The sequence below is a fragment of the Syngnathoides biaculeatus genome, chromosome 15 (genome assembly GCF_019802595.1).
Source record: "Syngnathoides biaculeatus isolate LvHL_M chromosome 15, ASM1980259v1, whole genome shotgun sequence".
NCBI lineage: Eukaryota > Metazoa > Chordata > Actinopteri > Syngnathiformes > Syngnathidae > Syngnathoides > Syngnathoides biaculeatus.
The window spans coordinates 11,754,699-11,773,343 of NC_084654.1; the positions used below are offsets into that span (position 1 = coordinate 11,754,699).

General features: G+C 42.1%; 1 protein-coding gene across 3 annotated transcripts in view; it reads right to left on the reverse strand.

The window, feature by feature from the left end:
* Positions 1-18,645, reverse strand: part of arid1b (AT-rich interactive domain 1B) — a 196,833-nt gene that overhangs the window by 110,958 nt on the left and 67,230 nt on the right. For all 3 annotated transcript variants that reach the window (XM_061843427.1, XM_061843426.1, XM_061843428.1), the window contains exon 4: positions 13,912-14,019. In XM_061843427.1, coding sequence (XP_061699411.1) covers positions 13,912-14,019 — 108 coding nt within the window. The remainder of the gene's footprint in view (positions 1-13,911; positions 14,020-18,645) is intronic.

The window sequence follows — 18,645 nt, forward strand, 5'->3', positions numbered from 1 at the left end:
AAATGTTACTAAAGCGCAATTTTCGTCCCACTGCACAGTGAGTAGCTCAGTGCCAAACCCTGTTAGTAATCGGGCTGGCAGGTCGGTAACGAGCTGAAATGGACTGGACACTTATCAAGGCAGGGCTGAATCCCACCAGGAGAAAAGCCTGGAATCTTAAATCCACCTTCAAGGCACAAAAGCCTTTTCCTTGGTGGCAAAAGTACTCACACCCTACTTCAGTAAAATGCAGATACTTGTATAGGAAGGACTGGTAAAAGTACAAGTACTGATTCCATTTCTTTACTTGAGTAAAAGTAGTGAGGTACAGACTGAAGTGTACTGAAGTACAAAAGCAAAATGGTAAAAAATTATTTTTACTTTCAATTATGTAAAATATCCATTTTGATAACTTGGCATGATGTAAAACTGGCAATTGAAAGGAGTAACACGCCTATTTTGATAAAGTAAGGAAGTGAAAGTACAGCTGTTTTATACAGTGGCCAAAGGAAAATGCGCTTTTACCGGCCATATCCTGCAAATGCAGAAATGACACAAACAAAAAAACAAACAAGCACATAAAACAATAGCAAAAGAAAAATGCAGAGATGAAAATGGAATCACAGAAAGGCAACTGCAAGAGAAAAATGCTGAAAGTTCACACAACACAAAAGAAATCTACCAGACAACCGGGGGAGAGAGGGGCGACTTCCGAGAGGGAGCAGTCCTGTGAGATTAGTGGGTGCCTTCCATAGATAAAACCCAGTGCCCTGTAGCAATCTGACATCCTGACCTGCCAACATGGCAGCCATTTTGGGGAAGTCGTTCCATTCGAAGGCAATTCATTGAAATGAAATGCGTCGTAACTTTCTCATTTCAAAAACGATTTTCATAAGGGTTACTGTTTTGTCGATGTCGGATTGCATGCTATCAATATATATCATTTAATTTTGTAACGGTATCTTAAAAGGACTCCCAGTTACTTTGCTGTAGCATATGCATCTTTTGATTTTCTTGCCGTCCACACACATGCAATGCGCTAACAACTTTGACCTCCATACTTTCGGGTTACCATCGGCATGGAGCTCAAAATGGGCCAGTCGTATCTACCCAAACATACATGTGGTGCCTCTGTTCTCACAGGACTGGTCTGTCCCTGGTGTCAGGCCCCCTAGTGGTCTCGCGGACTTCCGTTGTGTCATTGAACGTCCAGCTTTTCAATTTTACAGTTTTTTTTTTTATGGATTTGTCTGTGTGTTTGCAGAAGCTTTCCTTTGTAGTTCTTTTATGTACTTGTGTGTTTTTAGGCTTGCATCATTCCTGCTTCCCAGCAAGTCAAATGTCATGAGAAAAATAAATACCCAGTTTGAGCGACCTAAAAAAATACCAACATTAACAAAGTAACAAAGACTTTGTTACTTCTCATCAGTGTCGTGAAGAAAGCACAACTAATATAAACAACACAACTCAAGATACAAAACAATGTGACACAATGCTGTATAGGAGGAGAAAGATTGAAGAAAGCTTCATGCACGAACAGGACCACACAAAACCAGAAGGGCAAATATATGTAAAGCACTTTGGTAGGGACACACACGTACGCACAGAGTCTCTGACCAAAGTCCAACTGTTGTCATCTTGCCGGAGTCTGCAAAGATCATAGCAGCATATTGACAAATGCAAAAATTGTGGCTGGCGAGAGACAGCAGATCAAAGCAGCAATTCCAGGCCGTGCCAATGCATGGTACGTGCCACGTGCATGTGTGCATGATGGCATGCGTGTTTCCACAAGCACACACACTCACACACACAAACACACGTCTAAGATTTCGTTGGCTCCGGAAAATTACAAATTACGAGTCTGATAAGTTATACAGTGAAACTCTAGCTATGGGTTGTAAAATGGTAAAAGCCCACTCAGAGAAGAACAATAATGTTCCACTCTCGACCACAATATTCGTTTAGCCAATGTCATCTTGTCAATGTCATCTTTATATTTTTAAAGGTGTGTGAGAAACTTATAATGAATGTTTGGAAATAATTTAAATATTATAAATTATTACACATTAATACAAATGATGCAAGTCAGTATTTTTCTCCAAACGTTGTCAACAATTCATCATATTGCCAAAACAAGTATAGTTTTTCCATTTGATGAAACAAACGGCATGCAAATATTCACAGAACTCAGTGGAGCATTAGCAGCTCAAACAAGCCCAACACAGCTATTTCTAGTAGGTGCAATTTCCCATGCATGTGTGTGTGTGATTTCACTCGCGTTTTGCCTGTGAGCACACCGTGCAGCCAGTTAAACCTTCTCAAAGATAATGAGAGAGCGAAAAAAAAATCATCTTAATCTTTAAAAGGCTCGACATGAAGCTGGAATCCAGCTGTGAAGTGGGTCGTAAGTTAGTAAGGTAGTGTGTATGTGAGTGTATGAGTTGAAAGTGCACTTATTTTATGACACTAAAATAATAACGGCACTGTATCGCGCCATCAGGACTCATTAGAATGTGGATCACGTATAATAAACCACACTTCCTCTTGCTATAGAAACGCTGGTGTTGTTGCTGTCCCTAACTTCAAAGTCAGATGTAATTGCAACCTCCCAGCAGCCAGAGGGAGCTGATGACAGCTGAGTTCCTCCCCCAAATGTCTCCTTTCTTCATCCAACCCCTTGACATTCATTAACACTGTTCCTCCAGTCCCCGTGAGCTCCTTCCTCCATTTTAGCCGATGTGCTGGGACGCCAGGCATGCAGGATCGGGCATAAAAATAAACCCAAAGGAGCACTGAAGGCAGGGAGTGAGAGGAGAGGAGAGGAGAGGAAGAGAAGTCAGGAAAAGGAATCAGTGAAGGAGAGGTCATGGTAGAGATGAATTAAAAAAAAAAAAAAACTAGGGAGACGTAGCTTATCTTTTATCGTTTTCTTTTTCTGTTTCTATGCTATCACTAAAATTCAGCAAACTAGAGAAAGGGTGAGGGTGTAGGAAAGATATGTCACTGAGCTTCAAATACGAAATACCAATTCCACCCACCCACACACACCCACACACACACACACACAGACCCACAAAGTGATTTACTAATGGACATTTCCCATGCCCAAACTATTAATGAATGTAGAATTGATGTTTCCAATCTTCTGCTCTGACTGGCAAAATAACATTTGAAACCCTTTAAACTGCAAATTTAAAAATTAATGTAGTAATGACAGAAAATCACTCTTCATGAAAGACAGCACAGTGCCAGTAGGATACCGCACAGCTGTTTAGCATTGCTGAATATGAAATTGACACATCGAGTATAGGCTATTGAGGTGTAGAGCAAATCTTTTTCATTTTTTTTCTCTTATGAAGGCAAAAAAAAAAACATTAAAAAATGAGCTGATGTTGAACAATTTCATCCATCCATCCATTCATTTTCTGAGCCGCTTATCCTCACAAGGGTCGCGAGTGTTGGAGCCGATCCTAGCTACCTTCGGGCAGGAGGCGGGGTACACCCTGAACTGGTTGCCAGTCAATCTGAACAATTTCAAAATTTGACAAAACAAATGCATCAATCATCCATTTACGCCTCATTTTGTACACACTGCAGTGTGACCACACAGTGTTCAAACAAAAAAGTAGAACACAGACAACCAGAACCCATAGGAATGCCATATGTACTGAAAGAAACATCAGGACATCGTAACCTGTACCATGAGTAACCTGTATCTATGTCTATGTCCTTACTATGTTAAATTTTGTTCAGTATTCCAAATCTGTTGAAGATACAGGGGAGAAAGAAGCCCTGTCAGGAGACACCAACTAAACTCATAGACAAAGGATACAAACAAAAAAAGTATCCATTTGGTGGGGACAATTATTTCCTTCAACAGTCTGCACTCCCTTATTCTCCCCTCCCCTCTTCTTCCTCCTTCCTCCCCCGTAGCGGGTGGAGAGGCGCCAGTGCAACCAAACGAGTGTTTTCTTAACCAAGTTCATCCATCTCCATTTCCCCTCAGTCTCAAACCATAAAGGCTGTCACACACTGGCGATGCACGCGTGCAAAAGTATGCGCACACGGACATCTATCTCCCCTTCTCACCAGCCAGCCCGTTAAGGGTGTTGGGTCAAAAAAAAAAAAAAAGGCCTCACCCCCATGCCACTTCTACTCATCCTTGTCCGACCAGCTTGCTTTAACAACCTACAGTGGCCAGCAGAGCTTCCCGTAGATAGAACCGTGTCTAGCCATCAATAAACAAGTAAAAGCCTTCAGAAAAGAAAATATTTTACAGATCTCCATTGGGATATTTTCTTTTAGTGCGTCTCTCCTCCACAGGAGCGCAGTGTTAGCGACGGGTTTGCACGGGGAGGAATTCAGAGTCAACACAGAAGTTTAAAGACCCAAACTAATGGCTGGTTTTCTTTTCAACTTTTCCTCATTTCAAACCCGACTTGTATCATGTTCTCCCTAAAAGACATAACTGGGCATCAGAACCGCTGGTGCTGGTGACTCTAATTGGACTCCAGTGCGTGAACTCTTAAAAAGGGATGCTGATGTTATGGGGCAAAGAGATTCACCTCAGATCATTTCCTCTTCCTCCGCAGCTCTAATTCCAAGCTGTGGGGGGGAAGAGGGGTCACATGGTAGGCCCATGCAAAAACACGTGTTCCACTTTCCGAGGAAAATTTTTTTTAAAATCTGTTCATATGAATCTGTGCGTGCCGTAAATGATTCATGAGGGGCAGAAGAAAACAAGCGTGAAACTAGACTGTCTGCATTTTATATGAAGCTGCTTCCTCTGACCGGCAGTGTCATGATATCTGAGTCTGTGCTGATAAAAAAGCAGATTGTGAGTTTGTACGGGTAAGCAAGCAAGCAAGATTCTGGAAACACTGGGATCAAAATATAAAAGTTGAAAACAGGCACGTGTCATTTTTTTGGGCCGATAGTTCATTCAGAAAACTGCTACATATACTGCAGATACTTTTAAAATCTTGAGTCCTGTCATTAAACACAACTTTTAAATATTACAATCCTTTTTTTTACTGCTACTGGTGTTGTCATTATTATCATCACTTCAAATAATAATAAACCAATGTTGTTTACATTGCTGTAATTAGATTTAATGTGCTTCAATATTGCACTAGCTTCCTATGTTGATTGATTGGGAGGAATCATAGTGTTGCAGTGCGCATGTAATGAGGCACGGTAACCCCAATTGAAATTCACATTCCTATATATTGTTTCTTGGAATATAAGGACACTGATTGGGGCAAAAGCAACACGACCTTTGACCTTAACCACCTCGGTCATTTTGGCATATGTACATCCTAGGAATGTGTGTTAGGTTGATACATTTTTGAACAAATGTGAGGTGTCGAGCAGTAACTCTCAACTGGCAGAGGCATTTTGGTTGTCTAGTCCTAAAAAAAAAAAAAAAAAAAGATAAAATGAATATATAAAACTGAAAATACTTTATGCATAGCTGACATAGCAGTGAAGTGTCTTTTCCTTTTAGTTTTCATATTTTATACTGCATAGAGTACATTAATAAATGTACACAATTTAATCTTACTTTACATTTCACACTCTTGATATGATTCTCTGTAATGCACTTCTAACATGTAATTTTATTCTTCAAAAAAGATGACTTATGTACGTATTTTTTAAGAATGGCAAAAAAAGTCATGACTTCATGACAATGAGAAAATTTGGGTGACAGTGTGTGAGATCTTTTGCTGTAAAGCAAAAATGAAGGACGGCTCGGCTCTCAATACACGATAAAAATTACGTTAAAATGTGAGCATTAATTATCAAAAAAAAATACTAACAAATGTCTTTGAGCTTCTGCCATTTAAGGGATTTGCAAGTTGTCAAGCATACTGGTTCTGTGGTGTGAGCGTTGAGCATTCCTCTCAATGCGAAACTGGCTTCAGATTAGCGCTCCTATTCTCGGACCCGCGACGTTGTTGGTGGCGGCGGTCGCCAGGAGCGTCTGCGGCCTTCGGAGCTGCTACACCTTCTAAGAATAGGCAGTAGCATCCAGAGCACATTTATTCTCTGCATCTGCCCAACTCTTGCTCTCTCACGTAACCCACCTCCATAAAAATGGATAAAAGACACTTCTCATCCAGCAGATATTGTTACATGGGAAATGCAATGGGAGACTTTGTCATTGTGTCATCCCGCTCTACCTTCTGATCATTTCTGCCTCGTAGCCTCCTGCAACGTGAGCTAATGTGAAGGCTGAATGTAACCCTGCTGAATGACATGACTGTGTGCTGCCTGCTGGCCTGTCAGCCTGCCTGGCGACTCTAAAATAAAACGCAGCAGTGTGTCTGGGCCAGTCGGGGCACATACTGCAGAGGCAGACTGACATGCAACGACAGAGCATGCGCACATTCGCCGCACTTGTGTCTGTGAAACTGGCAGAACGCGCATCGGTGCGCTTGTGCATGCATATTTCTGTGCCAAGATGGGTTCGTGTGGCCATTTGTGATTGAGGTGTGTAAAGGAGAGGATGAGAAAGGGGAGAGAGGGGAGGTTAGCAGGCCTATCCAGCTGCATCTTGTCAATCATTCATGACCTAACACTCAGAGGAGGCCAAGCTGGACACTAGTGGGAGGTAGAGTTTGTATTTGACAACTTTCTCTTTTCTCCCAGGGCAAAAAAAAAAGGGGGTGGGGTTGACGGGGACAAGTCAAGTGGTGCAAATGAGCAGAAAAAGAGACGTGAATATCTAACTCAGAAATTGAGCGAAAAACATGCTGCTGCAAGAACCCGCTGGCCTGCCTTCAGCATCCCCCTCACCCCAAACAAGTGACAAAAAGATAACCACGTTTCACCTCAACGCTTCACACACACTCTGTCGCTCCCTCCTCTTATTTGCTCCCTTGTCCTGTTCTTGCACCCCCCCCCCACTCTCACCTCCTCACCCTCTTCTTACTCTGTTTCCACATGGCTGGCCATCCACTCCCATGTCTCGGAGCACAGGAGGCGGCACGGCAGTTTGGCAGGCTGTCAGGGGAGTGCTGGAGAGCTGGGAACATGTAGTGACTGGAAATGTGCGTGTGTTTGTGTGTGTGTGTGCGCGCGCATTTGTGTGGGCTGTTGGTTTCTTCACCTAACTGTTTTTGCACGAAAGAACTGTTACTACCTTGCAACCTAAGGCAAGACACAGATATCGTGCTCTTGCTCAAATTCCAGTAACAGTAAAATCACAGAGAACACATGGCAGAAAATAGCAGAGTAAGTAGTCAGTGACTGGCCCAAAATTGTAAAAACAGAGCCATTCTCATGAAATAAAACCAAACTGTCACACAATCTGGTTGTACAGTCAAGCAAAGGGCAAAAGCCAAGTTGTCACAGAAAATGTTGAACCAACGTCGTGGATGAAGCCTCAGTATACTTTGCGAGACGTCCGCTATTAACTGTGTGTGTTGTTTTGTGAGGCCGCCACAGAAGGCCACTTGTGATGAAAATTTTCCATTATTTTGTGTGGAAAACATATTTCGAAATATGGCCTGCAGTGGTACAACTGGCTGATCTATTAGGTTCCACAATAAATGAATGTACTCTTTTTTTTTTCCCCAACCAAATGCGTGCCTGCCCCGCAGCGTACTGAAGATGAACAGATACGACTATTCAAAAACAGATTTCAAAAACCACCGCATTTGTATGGTACGAAAAGATATGTGACTCCAAAATAAGATGTTGCCAAGCGTATCTTTGTTACTTTTGAAAAGGTTTTTGGAAAATTCTGAAAAAGCTCACGTACTTTGGGGAAAATCACAGAAGATATGCATCTGGATGAGAACATTCAAGACTTTAATTTTAAGGTCAGCACAGATCCTAGTCAACGGCTTTACAATGTTGCTTTGACACGAAATGTTGAAGTATATTACTTTGATGATACGTGCAGGATATCATCAAGGTTGTACTTTGTAATAGTGTAAATCTGCACTTCAAATTATTGAGACCAGTTCTGGTTGCAGGAATCTGTGTGTTTTTTGGGGGGTTTAAATTGCATCTGGGTTGGATGGAGGATTTTTGGAAACCTCTCAGTATAATACACTCTAAATAGTTCAGTTAAATCGGTCTTATCTAAGTGTTAGTAATTATAGAAGGTGGAAATGAAATTGAATTGAATTTCTGGGAGAGTAGATACAATCAGTGTATCATTTGTTCTTTTCATTTTAAAGTGGCAATCGAAAAATTTATTTTCATCCCAGCCTTAATCAATATTCTATGACATTACTCTTAAGCTGTTTGCGTCCGAATGTGCGTACATGCATCTGGACGAGTGGCGGGAGAGGAATTTTGTTTGAAACTTGTTTGAGTGATTGACCGACTGATAGTCCGGATGTGATTAAAACTGCGCTCGGATAAACAAGGACCATGCGAACTTCGGCTCCCTGCTTCGGAGTCACACCTTTTGAGGCCCGTCGGCCAAATACGGCACACCATGTCAGTTTTGTGGCCCGCCAAAGTGAATAAGTGTGACTACATGTGTTTCTTGCAAAATGTATTTGTTCTATTCAATTGAGTAGAAAATGTGTTCCACAATGGCTATTTTTTTTCTCACATTTTTACACTCTCCCACACCAAACTTCTTCACAACAATTGAACACTAATATTTATATTTGGTCATCACCACTTTCCATGAACTCCAATTTCAGATTCAATTTGTTGTTAAACAATAAATAAAGTGAGAATGACAATTGTATATACCTAATAGCATGTTGAGCTGATTATGCATTGATAGATTTTTTTTTTTCATAATGCCCGTTGTAATGAAAGCATAACTAAGAAGTGGCCCAATGATTAAAACAACTTTGACCTCCATCCTCTGAACAATACATAATTGTCCATATTATAATTTGGCTGGTGGGATCATTTGATGGATCGTGCTCATGTCCCCAACTGATTGTGACAGCTAACAAGCTAATAACCCTTTACTGATGGTAGTAGACAAAGTTCAGGGACAGATAAATATTAACAATTAAATATTACAGCTCCAATGTCATGAAATGCATGAGTTTTAGTAGGTTAGTAATGAAAAATGGCAGCCCAAATGGATCCATCCGTTTTTCACCACACAACAAGATTTTGACGTATATGGCTTTTTGTAACTCACGCTGTGAAAATCCTCTCGTGGGATTTGTTTTCAAGAAGAAGCAGGAAGTGACGTTACTAGCAGACGCCCACTCAGGCGGTCTCGTATGATTCTACTAGTTTTACCTGCTGGAAGGTAGCTCTTTGTTCCTTCGTGTTTGCCAAAATGCCGGCTCGTTGTATTGCTGGATATTGTTCGAACACTCGGGAGGATGGATTCATTCTTTATACTTTTCAAAAAGACTCGGTTCGTTGTGAAAAATGGATTGCACGGGTGCAAAGGACGAGAGGTTCGTGAGTTCCAAATGACAGGTAGGTGTGTATACAGCTACAAAAAAAAAAAAATCAATAGTTGGGGGGGGGGTATGGTGGACGTAATCCTCTCAAAATGTAACAAAATATCTGTGTATGTAAGTCAGGGGGGCGAAATGTGTCGATGTAGCCGTGGACGGCTTTGGCCGAGGTGGCTCATCGCGGTGCCACCTGGGTGGCTCATAAATACTGTCTGGGAGTCTGTTGTTAGTTAGAAGTGATCCACATATCATCTAAATATGGCTCGAAATGAAACGATAGGGTAATATTGCCTCTGTCACTTCACTCGATTGTGTCCGCGGCGGACGGCTATGGCGACGCCGCGTCAGTGGCGTACGGCTTCGACTGGGCTGGCTCATCCATACTGTCTGGGAGTCTATTGTTAGTTAGAAGTGATCTGCATATCATCTAAATATGTCTCAAACGACAGGGAAATACTGCCATGGTCACTTCACTCGATTATGAGATGTTCTCTTCTTTGAAAAGAGCTTCCGTGTCCCAGATTAGTAAGTTTTCAATGGCGAATGTCCCAGCGTGACGTAATGAACAGACGATGCAGCCAATATGGCTACCACTTGGATGTCGAATGACACTTCCACAACTTTGCGTATGGATAACGCGCTCTCCGCTCATATTTATTTTTTCATACAGACATTGAAGTGAATAATGTTGTATGCATTTTTCATTACAATATCTATTTTAGAATGTTTACAGGCATGGCACTTGACCTTTAAAGGTCAAGTGTCATGAAATGGATGATTTTTGGTATATTATTAATGAAAAACCCACAGCCAATATGGTCCCATGTGTTTTTTCACCACAAAACATGATTTTGACGTATACAGCTTTTTGTAACTCCCGCCATAAAAAACCTCTTGAGGGATTTGTTTTCGAGAAGAAACAGTAAGTGACGTACAGAACAGAGGCGCCCTCTAGTGGAGTCGTTTTTGTTTTCATTAGTTTAACCTCCGGGAAGGTAGCTCATTGTTCCTTCGTGTTAGCCAAAATGCCGGCTCATTGCATTGCTGGATATTGCTTGAACACTAGGGAGAATGGATTTAGCCTTCATAAGTTTGCAAGAGACCCAGTTCATTGTGAAAAATAAATTGCACGGGTTCAGAGGACGAGAGCTTCGTGGGTTCCAAATAACAGATAGCCAGTAATGTGCCCCGGCTTGACGGTGTTCAACAAGTACTGCAGCGGCTTTGAAAATACCCCTAAAAGCAGCATGGCTCGGGTCCACCTCCTCCTTATATGCCACCACCGAGCAGAAAATCAGCCACACCGGCTGAGGCGTCGCTTCCGGCGGTCACTGCTTCTGCGAAAGTTGCGCGTCGCCACGATGGCTCATCTCCGCCGCGGAAGTGGATTGGACGGGGATGAGGTTTGGCCGTGATCGCATATCATCTGAATATGGCTCGAAACAGTAGTGTATTGCCCCAAGGGCTCGAAACAATAGTGTAATATTGCCCCGGTAACTTCGTTCGGTTGTGTAGTGTTCTCCTTTTCGAAAAGAGCTTCCGTGTCAGACGGGGCGCGCTTGTCTCCCATAGTTAGGGTGCACCGTGTGTTTTCATTTGCGAATGTCTGGGTGACATCCCGGACGTAGGACGCAGCCAATATGGTGAGCACTTGGATATCGGAGAATGACACTTTGCAAATTTGCGCATGGATGACGCGCTCTCCGCTCACATTTATTTTTTCGTATAGACATTGAAGTGAATGTTATATGTATTTTTCATTACAATATCTATTTTAGAATGTTTACAGGCATGGCACTTGACTTTTAAAGGTCAAGTGTCATGAAATGGATGATTTTTGGAATATTATTAATGAAAAACCCTTTAAAGAAAGCTTTAAAGTCAAACTTGTCTCAAATTTGTATTTTTTGATCAAAGCCAAAAATTAAAAAACAAAAACAACAAACTTGCATTTTCTTAAGTTAGGTTTAAAACAGATAACTAGAGCCAATGGAAAAGGAAAGGAACAGAATTCTGTGCAATAATTTCAGAATTAATGAGGTACATTATATGGCCAAGATTGTTAACGGCGCTGATACTGTAAAATGAGCTAGAATTGGAGGTATCTGTAGCCAAGTGCATCACATTTTCATTTTCAAGACCCCACGGGACACTGTGACTTGCATTCATGAGAAGTCACAAAAGTTCCCTTTAGTTTCTCTTCACAAATCCCACCACATCACACAACAGACGCGTCCCAAAACAACAACATGACACTTTGCCGACCTGCTCCCCCTCCCACCTGCCGGTGAGAAAGAGGAAGAAGAGATGACAGCAGCTTTAGATCTGACATCAAACGCGAGCCAGAGAGGAAGAGAAAGAGCGATGCGCGGGGAAAAAAAACGGTTACAACTGCACCATGACAGCTCGCTGGAGAACACAGCCAATACCGAGCAAATTTGCTCTATGTTTTCACGAAGCATTAAAGTTTGGTTCAGTATGGAAATTGTTTCCGTCATCAAATTGTGAAGGGTACCTAAGTAACTGACCCGCATTGGACCATTTTTGGGGTGGGAGGATGCAACACTGATGGAACGACTGCAACAAAGCTCGTCTTCATCTGGCAATAATTCACGTTTCCACGAAGCAATACAGTTCGGCTCGTCAAAATGCAAAATGCGATTTCCAACGTGAGCATTTGACATAAGTAGCAAAGCCGAAGAGAAATGCAGCTTTGTGTATGCTGTGTGCCAATGTGTGTGCTCATCAGAAGGGACGCAACTGAACTCCTTTGTGATCCAATTCCCTGACACTTTTGGTTATCTTCAAGTTGCACTTTTAAATTTTAAATGTAACAAGGATCGTACATGCACCCACGCACTCAAAACCACACTATACTGCTGCAAGCTACTCCGAATGAGGGTTCTGGAAAGTGGAACAGAATATTATGGGACCTTCAACAATGAAAACACTGACAAATGCGTACCACACGACACTAAAACGAACCCGACGAGGCTATAAAAGGCCAAGCGGATAAAATGAAAGGACAGCAAGGAGCGGATGTCCTCAGTTGTTATTGTTCTTTGTTCACTATGTTATGTCCTCTGTTGAATTCATCCGAGGGTTACAATGCTGTGCTTTTATGAATCAAGCCATACTTTACTGCAGTTTTAGCATCATCACCTCCACACATGATAGAAATGCAAGGCTGAGGACAGTTTACCAATCCAAATTGTACTGCGTAAGTACTGTGTAGAGTTTACGTGACAAACGTATCCATCATGGATGCATGTCACGTCTGATACTGGGGAACATGCTTCAAGCCAATTTAAACTTTTTATCGCTGATCTCAATACACTTTTGAATGTATTTTTTCAGCCTGTGGCACAGCGAGCAACATGAGCGAAAGCGACTTACTGCGCACCAAGCAAATGACGCCTCACATCCACCATTACGATCTAGTATCAGATTTTGAGGCTCCCCACCTACATTTTACACTCTAAAAACTTTTTCTTTAAACTTCAAACGCTGCAATATTGTGTGTGCGTGAACGATGAACTGCGATATAGCGATATATTCTGAAAGATTGTGTGGGGCTGACTTCAGCAGTGCCTCTTGCTCTGAATTCACACACAATTCACACACGGATGCATCAAGGCAATTTGTCAGTGCAGGGAAGTGTCGGGGTGCTTTAATGATGTGGCTTTAGAAAGAAAAGCGGAGTGGGGCCAGAGGTTGGGGCGGCAAATGTGCATGTTCCTTAGCTTCCAAATACAATAACGGAAGAAACGTCTTCAGACACCTTCCTGCATCTTTAAGTTTTCATCTGCATTCCACATTTATTGCTTTCTGTGTGTGTGTGCATGCGCGTATTCATGTCATCCATCCCGAGTTCATTTATTTAAAGTTCATACCCTTCACCTCGCGCATTTCACATTCCCTCCAGGAAACGCTGGTAGACGGCGCAAGAATCTCGAGCCCAAGAATTGGTAAACGTTGTTTGATCAAATTCTTTGGAAAGCAGAAGAGCCGTGTGAGAACATAACCGATTGGTTTAGGCGAAAAAGCAAAGGAGGCCGCAACTAATAGAACGTCCTTGTCTCTCCATTTTTTTTCCTCAATTACTCCTGCAGGCAGCCCGCTTAACGAGTTTGAGCGAGCCCTAATGCCAAGAGGCAGAGCGCGTGGGTTTGCATGTGTGACGGTGCGCTTCAGCACGAGAGCTTGTGACCGCGCATATGCTTCTCTGTGCCTGTGGGTGTTATGTGCAAGAGAGCGCATGATGCTGCGACCAGCGATGCCTCCTACACCCTCGCTACGGACTCGGGCAAAACACAAACACGAGACAAAGAAGTGGGCCACAAGGTAAACACACGCATTTGATTGGATGACAAGTCAGAAGTGAAAGTCAGACATCGTGTAGGACAACGCTGGAAAGAGGCCTTGAAGCCACATTTCCTTCCACAGCGTGACTGCAAACACAAAGATTCAAAAAAGGTATTTTCAAAACGTGGAAGAGAGCACTTCCTTGATGTATCGTGCTGCGTTATTCACTCACCGGCAGACTGGAAGGGCGGTGCTGGGAGGAGATGCCATCTTCGGTGTTGTTCTTCCCAGGATTCCCTGCACTTGGACCTCTGCTGGTGTAATTGTCTTGCGGTGCCTCCTGAGAAGAAAGAGGGATATATTAACAGTGCTATTGCTACAGCACACTATAAATTTCATGTTAATAGTAATGTACTTACATTTAGAAATAGCAAAGAGAGTAATTGTTTGCTCTTCGGCTTCTTTTAATATCCCCATCTAACGACTTACAGCTCTTCATAAAGTTTTTAAAAGAAAATGAATTTAATTTGTAAAATGTGTGTTATTAGCATACAAGAAATGATCAAAACAGAATATTTATAGCTGTATATAAAGGTGAGTTTCAGGTTTGATGAACCGAAATGGGCAATACTGCTGCAACAAAATGATTTGAACAATCAATTATTATGTTTATTTTTTTTTTAATTAATTTGAGAACTGGATGAAAATACATTTTTAAATATCTATATCTTAATTCAACAAAAGGATACTACTTCAAATTGATGGTGCAGAAAATATACAAATATAAACTGTTTATGATTTAGGTCCTGGTTTGGTGCATAAGAAAATCGGCAAAAATGTTGCTCATTGTTCTCCAAAGTAAAAGCAGAACTTTGCAAGTGTTTTATCTTGATTAAAGATAAATGCAGCACGGTGGTGTAACTGTTTAGACCATTGGCCTCACAGTTCTGAGGCCCAGGGTTTGATCACGGCCCTGCCTGTGTGGAGTTTACATCTTCTCCCCGTGCCACTCCAGTTTCCTCCCACATCCCAAAAACATGCAACATAAATTGGACACTATAAATTGCCCCTAGGCTTATTAGTAAGTACAACTGTTGTCTGTCTCAGTGTGTCCTGTGATTGGCTGGCAACACGTTCAGGGTGTACCCTGCCTCCTGGCCGATGATAGCTGGGATAGGTGCCAGCACCAGCGTGATCCTTGTGAGGATAAGCGGCTTGTAAAATGGATGAATGAAAAAAAAAAACGATAATCAGACTGCTTTCATCGAGAACTAAAGAGTCTGTGCAGTATTTAGTGTCGAGAAGCTGAAATCCCAAGGATTTGGACAACTTTACTTCTAATCTGAAAGAACATCTCTAAACAATAAATTAATTACGAAAACACTTGTCGATTAAGTTTGTCATTGATTAGTTGTTAATTAATCAAAATATTCCTGTAACTCTGTGCAATAAATGCCAATCCTGAGATATTTAAACTTTGAAGCCAGCCCAAAATAAGAACAATTAAATATCATCATCATAAAAAGAAAAAAAAACATTTAGAAAACATTTGAATGCAACCATAAACCGTAACCGTATTCCACCCTGGCTGACATTTTGGGCCACAAGCACAATGTTTGACTCCCTCAACATTCACATAACAAATCCCAAGCAAGTAATGATGAAACAATAAAACATATAAAACACAGATAGAGTGCGTGCAGGGCCATAACAGCAGCAGCCCATCAGGACACCACACTCCCAATTCGTTCATGCATTTATGCGTTCCAAACACACGCACACACACACATTCACTCCTATTGTTCAATCCGAGTCATTTTCTTTCCTTCTGTAATCACAAAGCTATCTAGTGTAATGCAATTTTCTCTCCATTGTTGGAGGTGTTGCCCCCTTTGCCTATCTTTGTCTCTCGCTTCATATCAGCGTCTCCTTCCCTCTTTTCCTTTCCTTTATTCATCACCGCGGTCGTCGCTCCATCATGTTAAGCGTCAGCAGCACAATGGCGACTTGTTATGGAGCTCTGAGTGGAAGGATTAGTGATAACCGATAGGCAAAGGATCGCACACGCACGTCCACACACACCCGAGGATTTGCAGGCGATGCACGTCAAACATTCATCCACCGCACAGTCTCACTTTTCCACTTTCAAAATCAGTTTTCCCCTCTTCAACCTTATCTGTTGTGTGATTAGACTGCAGTATTTGGGCAATACTCCTGCCAGACAGTGGATATCGTGTTGCAGCAGGAGATTACCCCTTCGCAGCTAGAGACTTGGAGTGAATCTATTATTAACAAATTAATAGTGGAGTCATTGGTGCGGCAGAGCTGGATTACTCTCGTGCAGAATTTAAAGGAGATTTCACGTGAAAGCTGATATCAACTTAATGTTCTCGCCGCTTTCCAACCAAAGTTCCAAGCGCGTACACAGTTTGCGAGCTGCCAGAACAGCTGCACGCACATAGAGACAAAAGTTAATGTATTCACTCATCCATTATTAAGAGAAGGTAATGTAATGACCTTAAAAGCCCCAGAGTAGTTCCTGGAAATCCACATTTCAATTATCAGCCAATTAAACCCCAGAAGCACTAACAAGGTGGCATTTTTATCACTTGAAACTCGGAGCCATACGACCGTTCCCTTGAACCCGCGACGGCGGCATTTTCGGAATAATTACATATTTTCAGCCTTCTAAGTTGTGACTTTCATAATAACCATGTATTTTGATTCCGTCTAACACTGATGGTGTTGGCATTTTGTGGGTGGCTTGTGCACGTCATTTTTCTTGCATGTATTTATTCTTATTACCGTCATTTTCCTCCAATACATTTATTTTTTTACAGTTAGCCACAGTAATTGATTTTTTTTAAAGCATGCTTTCCAAATGGATACTTGCACTTATATTTGAACACAATTTCTCAGCGAATGGAAGCATGCCAACATGGAACTCAGACCATGTTTCTGGTGCCTAAATTCTAATAGCTGACTTATTTGATTGACAGACGAATCAAAACGAGAAAAAAAAAAGTCAATGTAAATTACGCAGAGCATGATGTTTGACTTCACGTTTTAAAAGCCACACCATATTATGGTTCCAACGAGCAACAACTACTGTGGTCAGTATGAAATCAGAACACCTTTGGCACATCGCTAAAAGAGACCGTTTGTGGCATGGTCCTATTCTTGTAACTATAGTGTTTAAAAAAAAAAAAACCTTCATAGATGAAAAAAGCCACGCACAGACAACCGAGTGTAGAACACACCAACTGTCAGCTGAAACAAGTCCAATATTTACTCGGGCATATGAGTCTGTAGTGTGTGTGGATGCTTGAGGGAATTTCTGTTTTAAGTGGGTCAAAGTGGGGTTAGCCTCGTACTACTGTTTACCCTCGTATTCTTACATCATTGCTGTCAACTGTAGCGAGAGTGAGCGAGAGACGGAGGGCAGGTGGAGGACGAGAGGGGCAAAATGTAGCGAGGAGGAGCGGAACATGAAGACTAAGAGAGGAGCGCTGATTAAAAGGGGAAAAAAAAGTCTCATAAAACATCAGAAGCAAATGAAGGAGTGCTGTGAGTGCATCCTTTCATTTGAACCCCCCCCCCCCACTCCATTGTCTCAAAATCCCATTTCCCAGCTAATTTAGAAGCTTCTAAAATACACTCCGCTCCATACCTTAAGCCTAAGGCCACGGCTAATCCTGTCTCCACACACACATTTGCGCGAGCATGCACAGAGCCGCACACTCATTCATCTTCGGCGCTTTTCAAAAGACTTCATCTTGGCATAGTGGAAACGAGTGAAGGATATTGAAAGCAAGCGTTTGAAGTACACGAGGGAAGGCAGAGGAATCAAACTGTGAGTTAAATGCTATTAGACAGCTGTGTGGAGAGCCCGTGTAATATTAGATTTGATTGAATAGATGACTGCTGAATGTGGTGTAATATATAGAGCCGAAGAGGCTTTATGCTGACAAAAATCAATATTGCGCCACTGCGTTAATCTCAGTCACGGGAAGACAGCGAATGAGACGCTCAGAAATGTTTTCCACGCTGACGCTCGTATGGAGTACGAGGTCTGCATGCTGACGCTTTCAAATGTAGCTCGTACCCATGTGTGATGTTTGCCTTTGTTAATCCCGGAGCTAAAACATTCATTTCTTAAAGGGGAGGGTCAAAGGCCTCTTCTGAAACTGTCAGATAGTCAAAAGACACGTCATGTGTTGAAAAGGGATGAGTTTCTTTTTGACTCTGTTGGACATTTTTCATCTCACATCATTTAAGGATTGTACTTGGCTTTTTTGACTGGTTGCACTGCACAATTTTGAACTCGACATTCGAGGAGGGGGCAAGGTGAACTGCTGCCTCCCTTTCAATCTGCATGACTGCCTGCTTTGAGCAATAGAATTCAAGAAGTAATGAAATGATTAAAAAAAAAAACATAAAATACCTGAGGATGATACAGCCACAATTCTACAAAACAGGAAAAAGCCAGGACAAATTTAAAGTCATGATGTTAAGATCTGGCAGCACGGTGGCAGGGCTAGGAAAGCGTTGGCCTCACAGATCTGAGGGTTCGAATCCTGGCCCCACCTGTGTGGAGTTTGTATGTTCTCCCCGTGCCTGCGTGGATTATCTCTGGGCACTCCAGTTTCTTCCCACATCCCAAAAACATGCATGAATTAGATACTCCAAATTGGCCCTAGGTGTGATTGTGAGTGCGGCTGTTTGTCTCGATGTGCCCTGCGATTAGCTGGCAACCAGTTCAGGGTGTATACTGCCTCCTGCTCGTTGACAGCTGCGATAGGCTCTAGCACTCCCTGCAACCCCTTGTGAGGATAAGCGGCTAAGAAAATGGATGGATGGATGTTAAGCTCTGCCTCAATCTCTTTTCTTTACGAAATGCTATCTATCTATCTATCTATCTATCTATCTATCTATCTATCTATCTATCTATCTATCTATATCTATC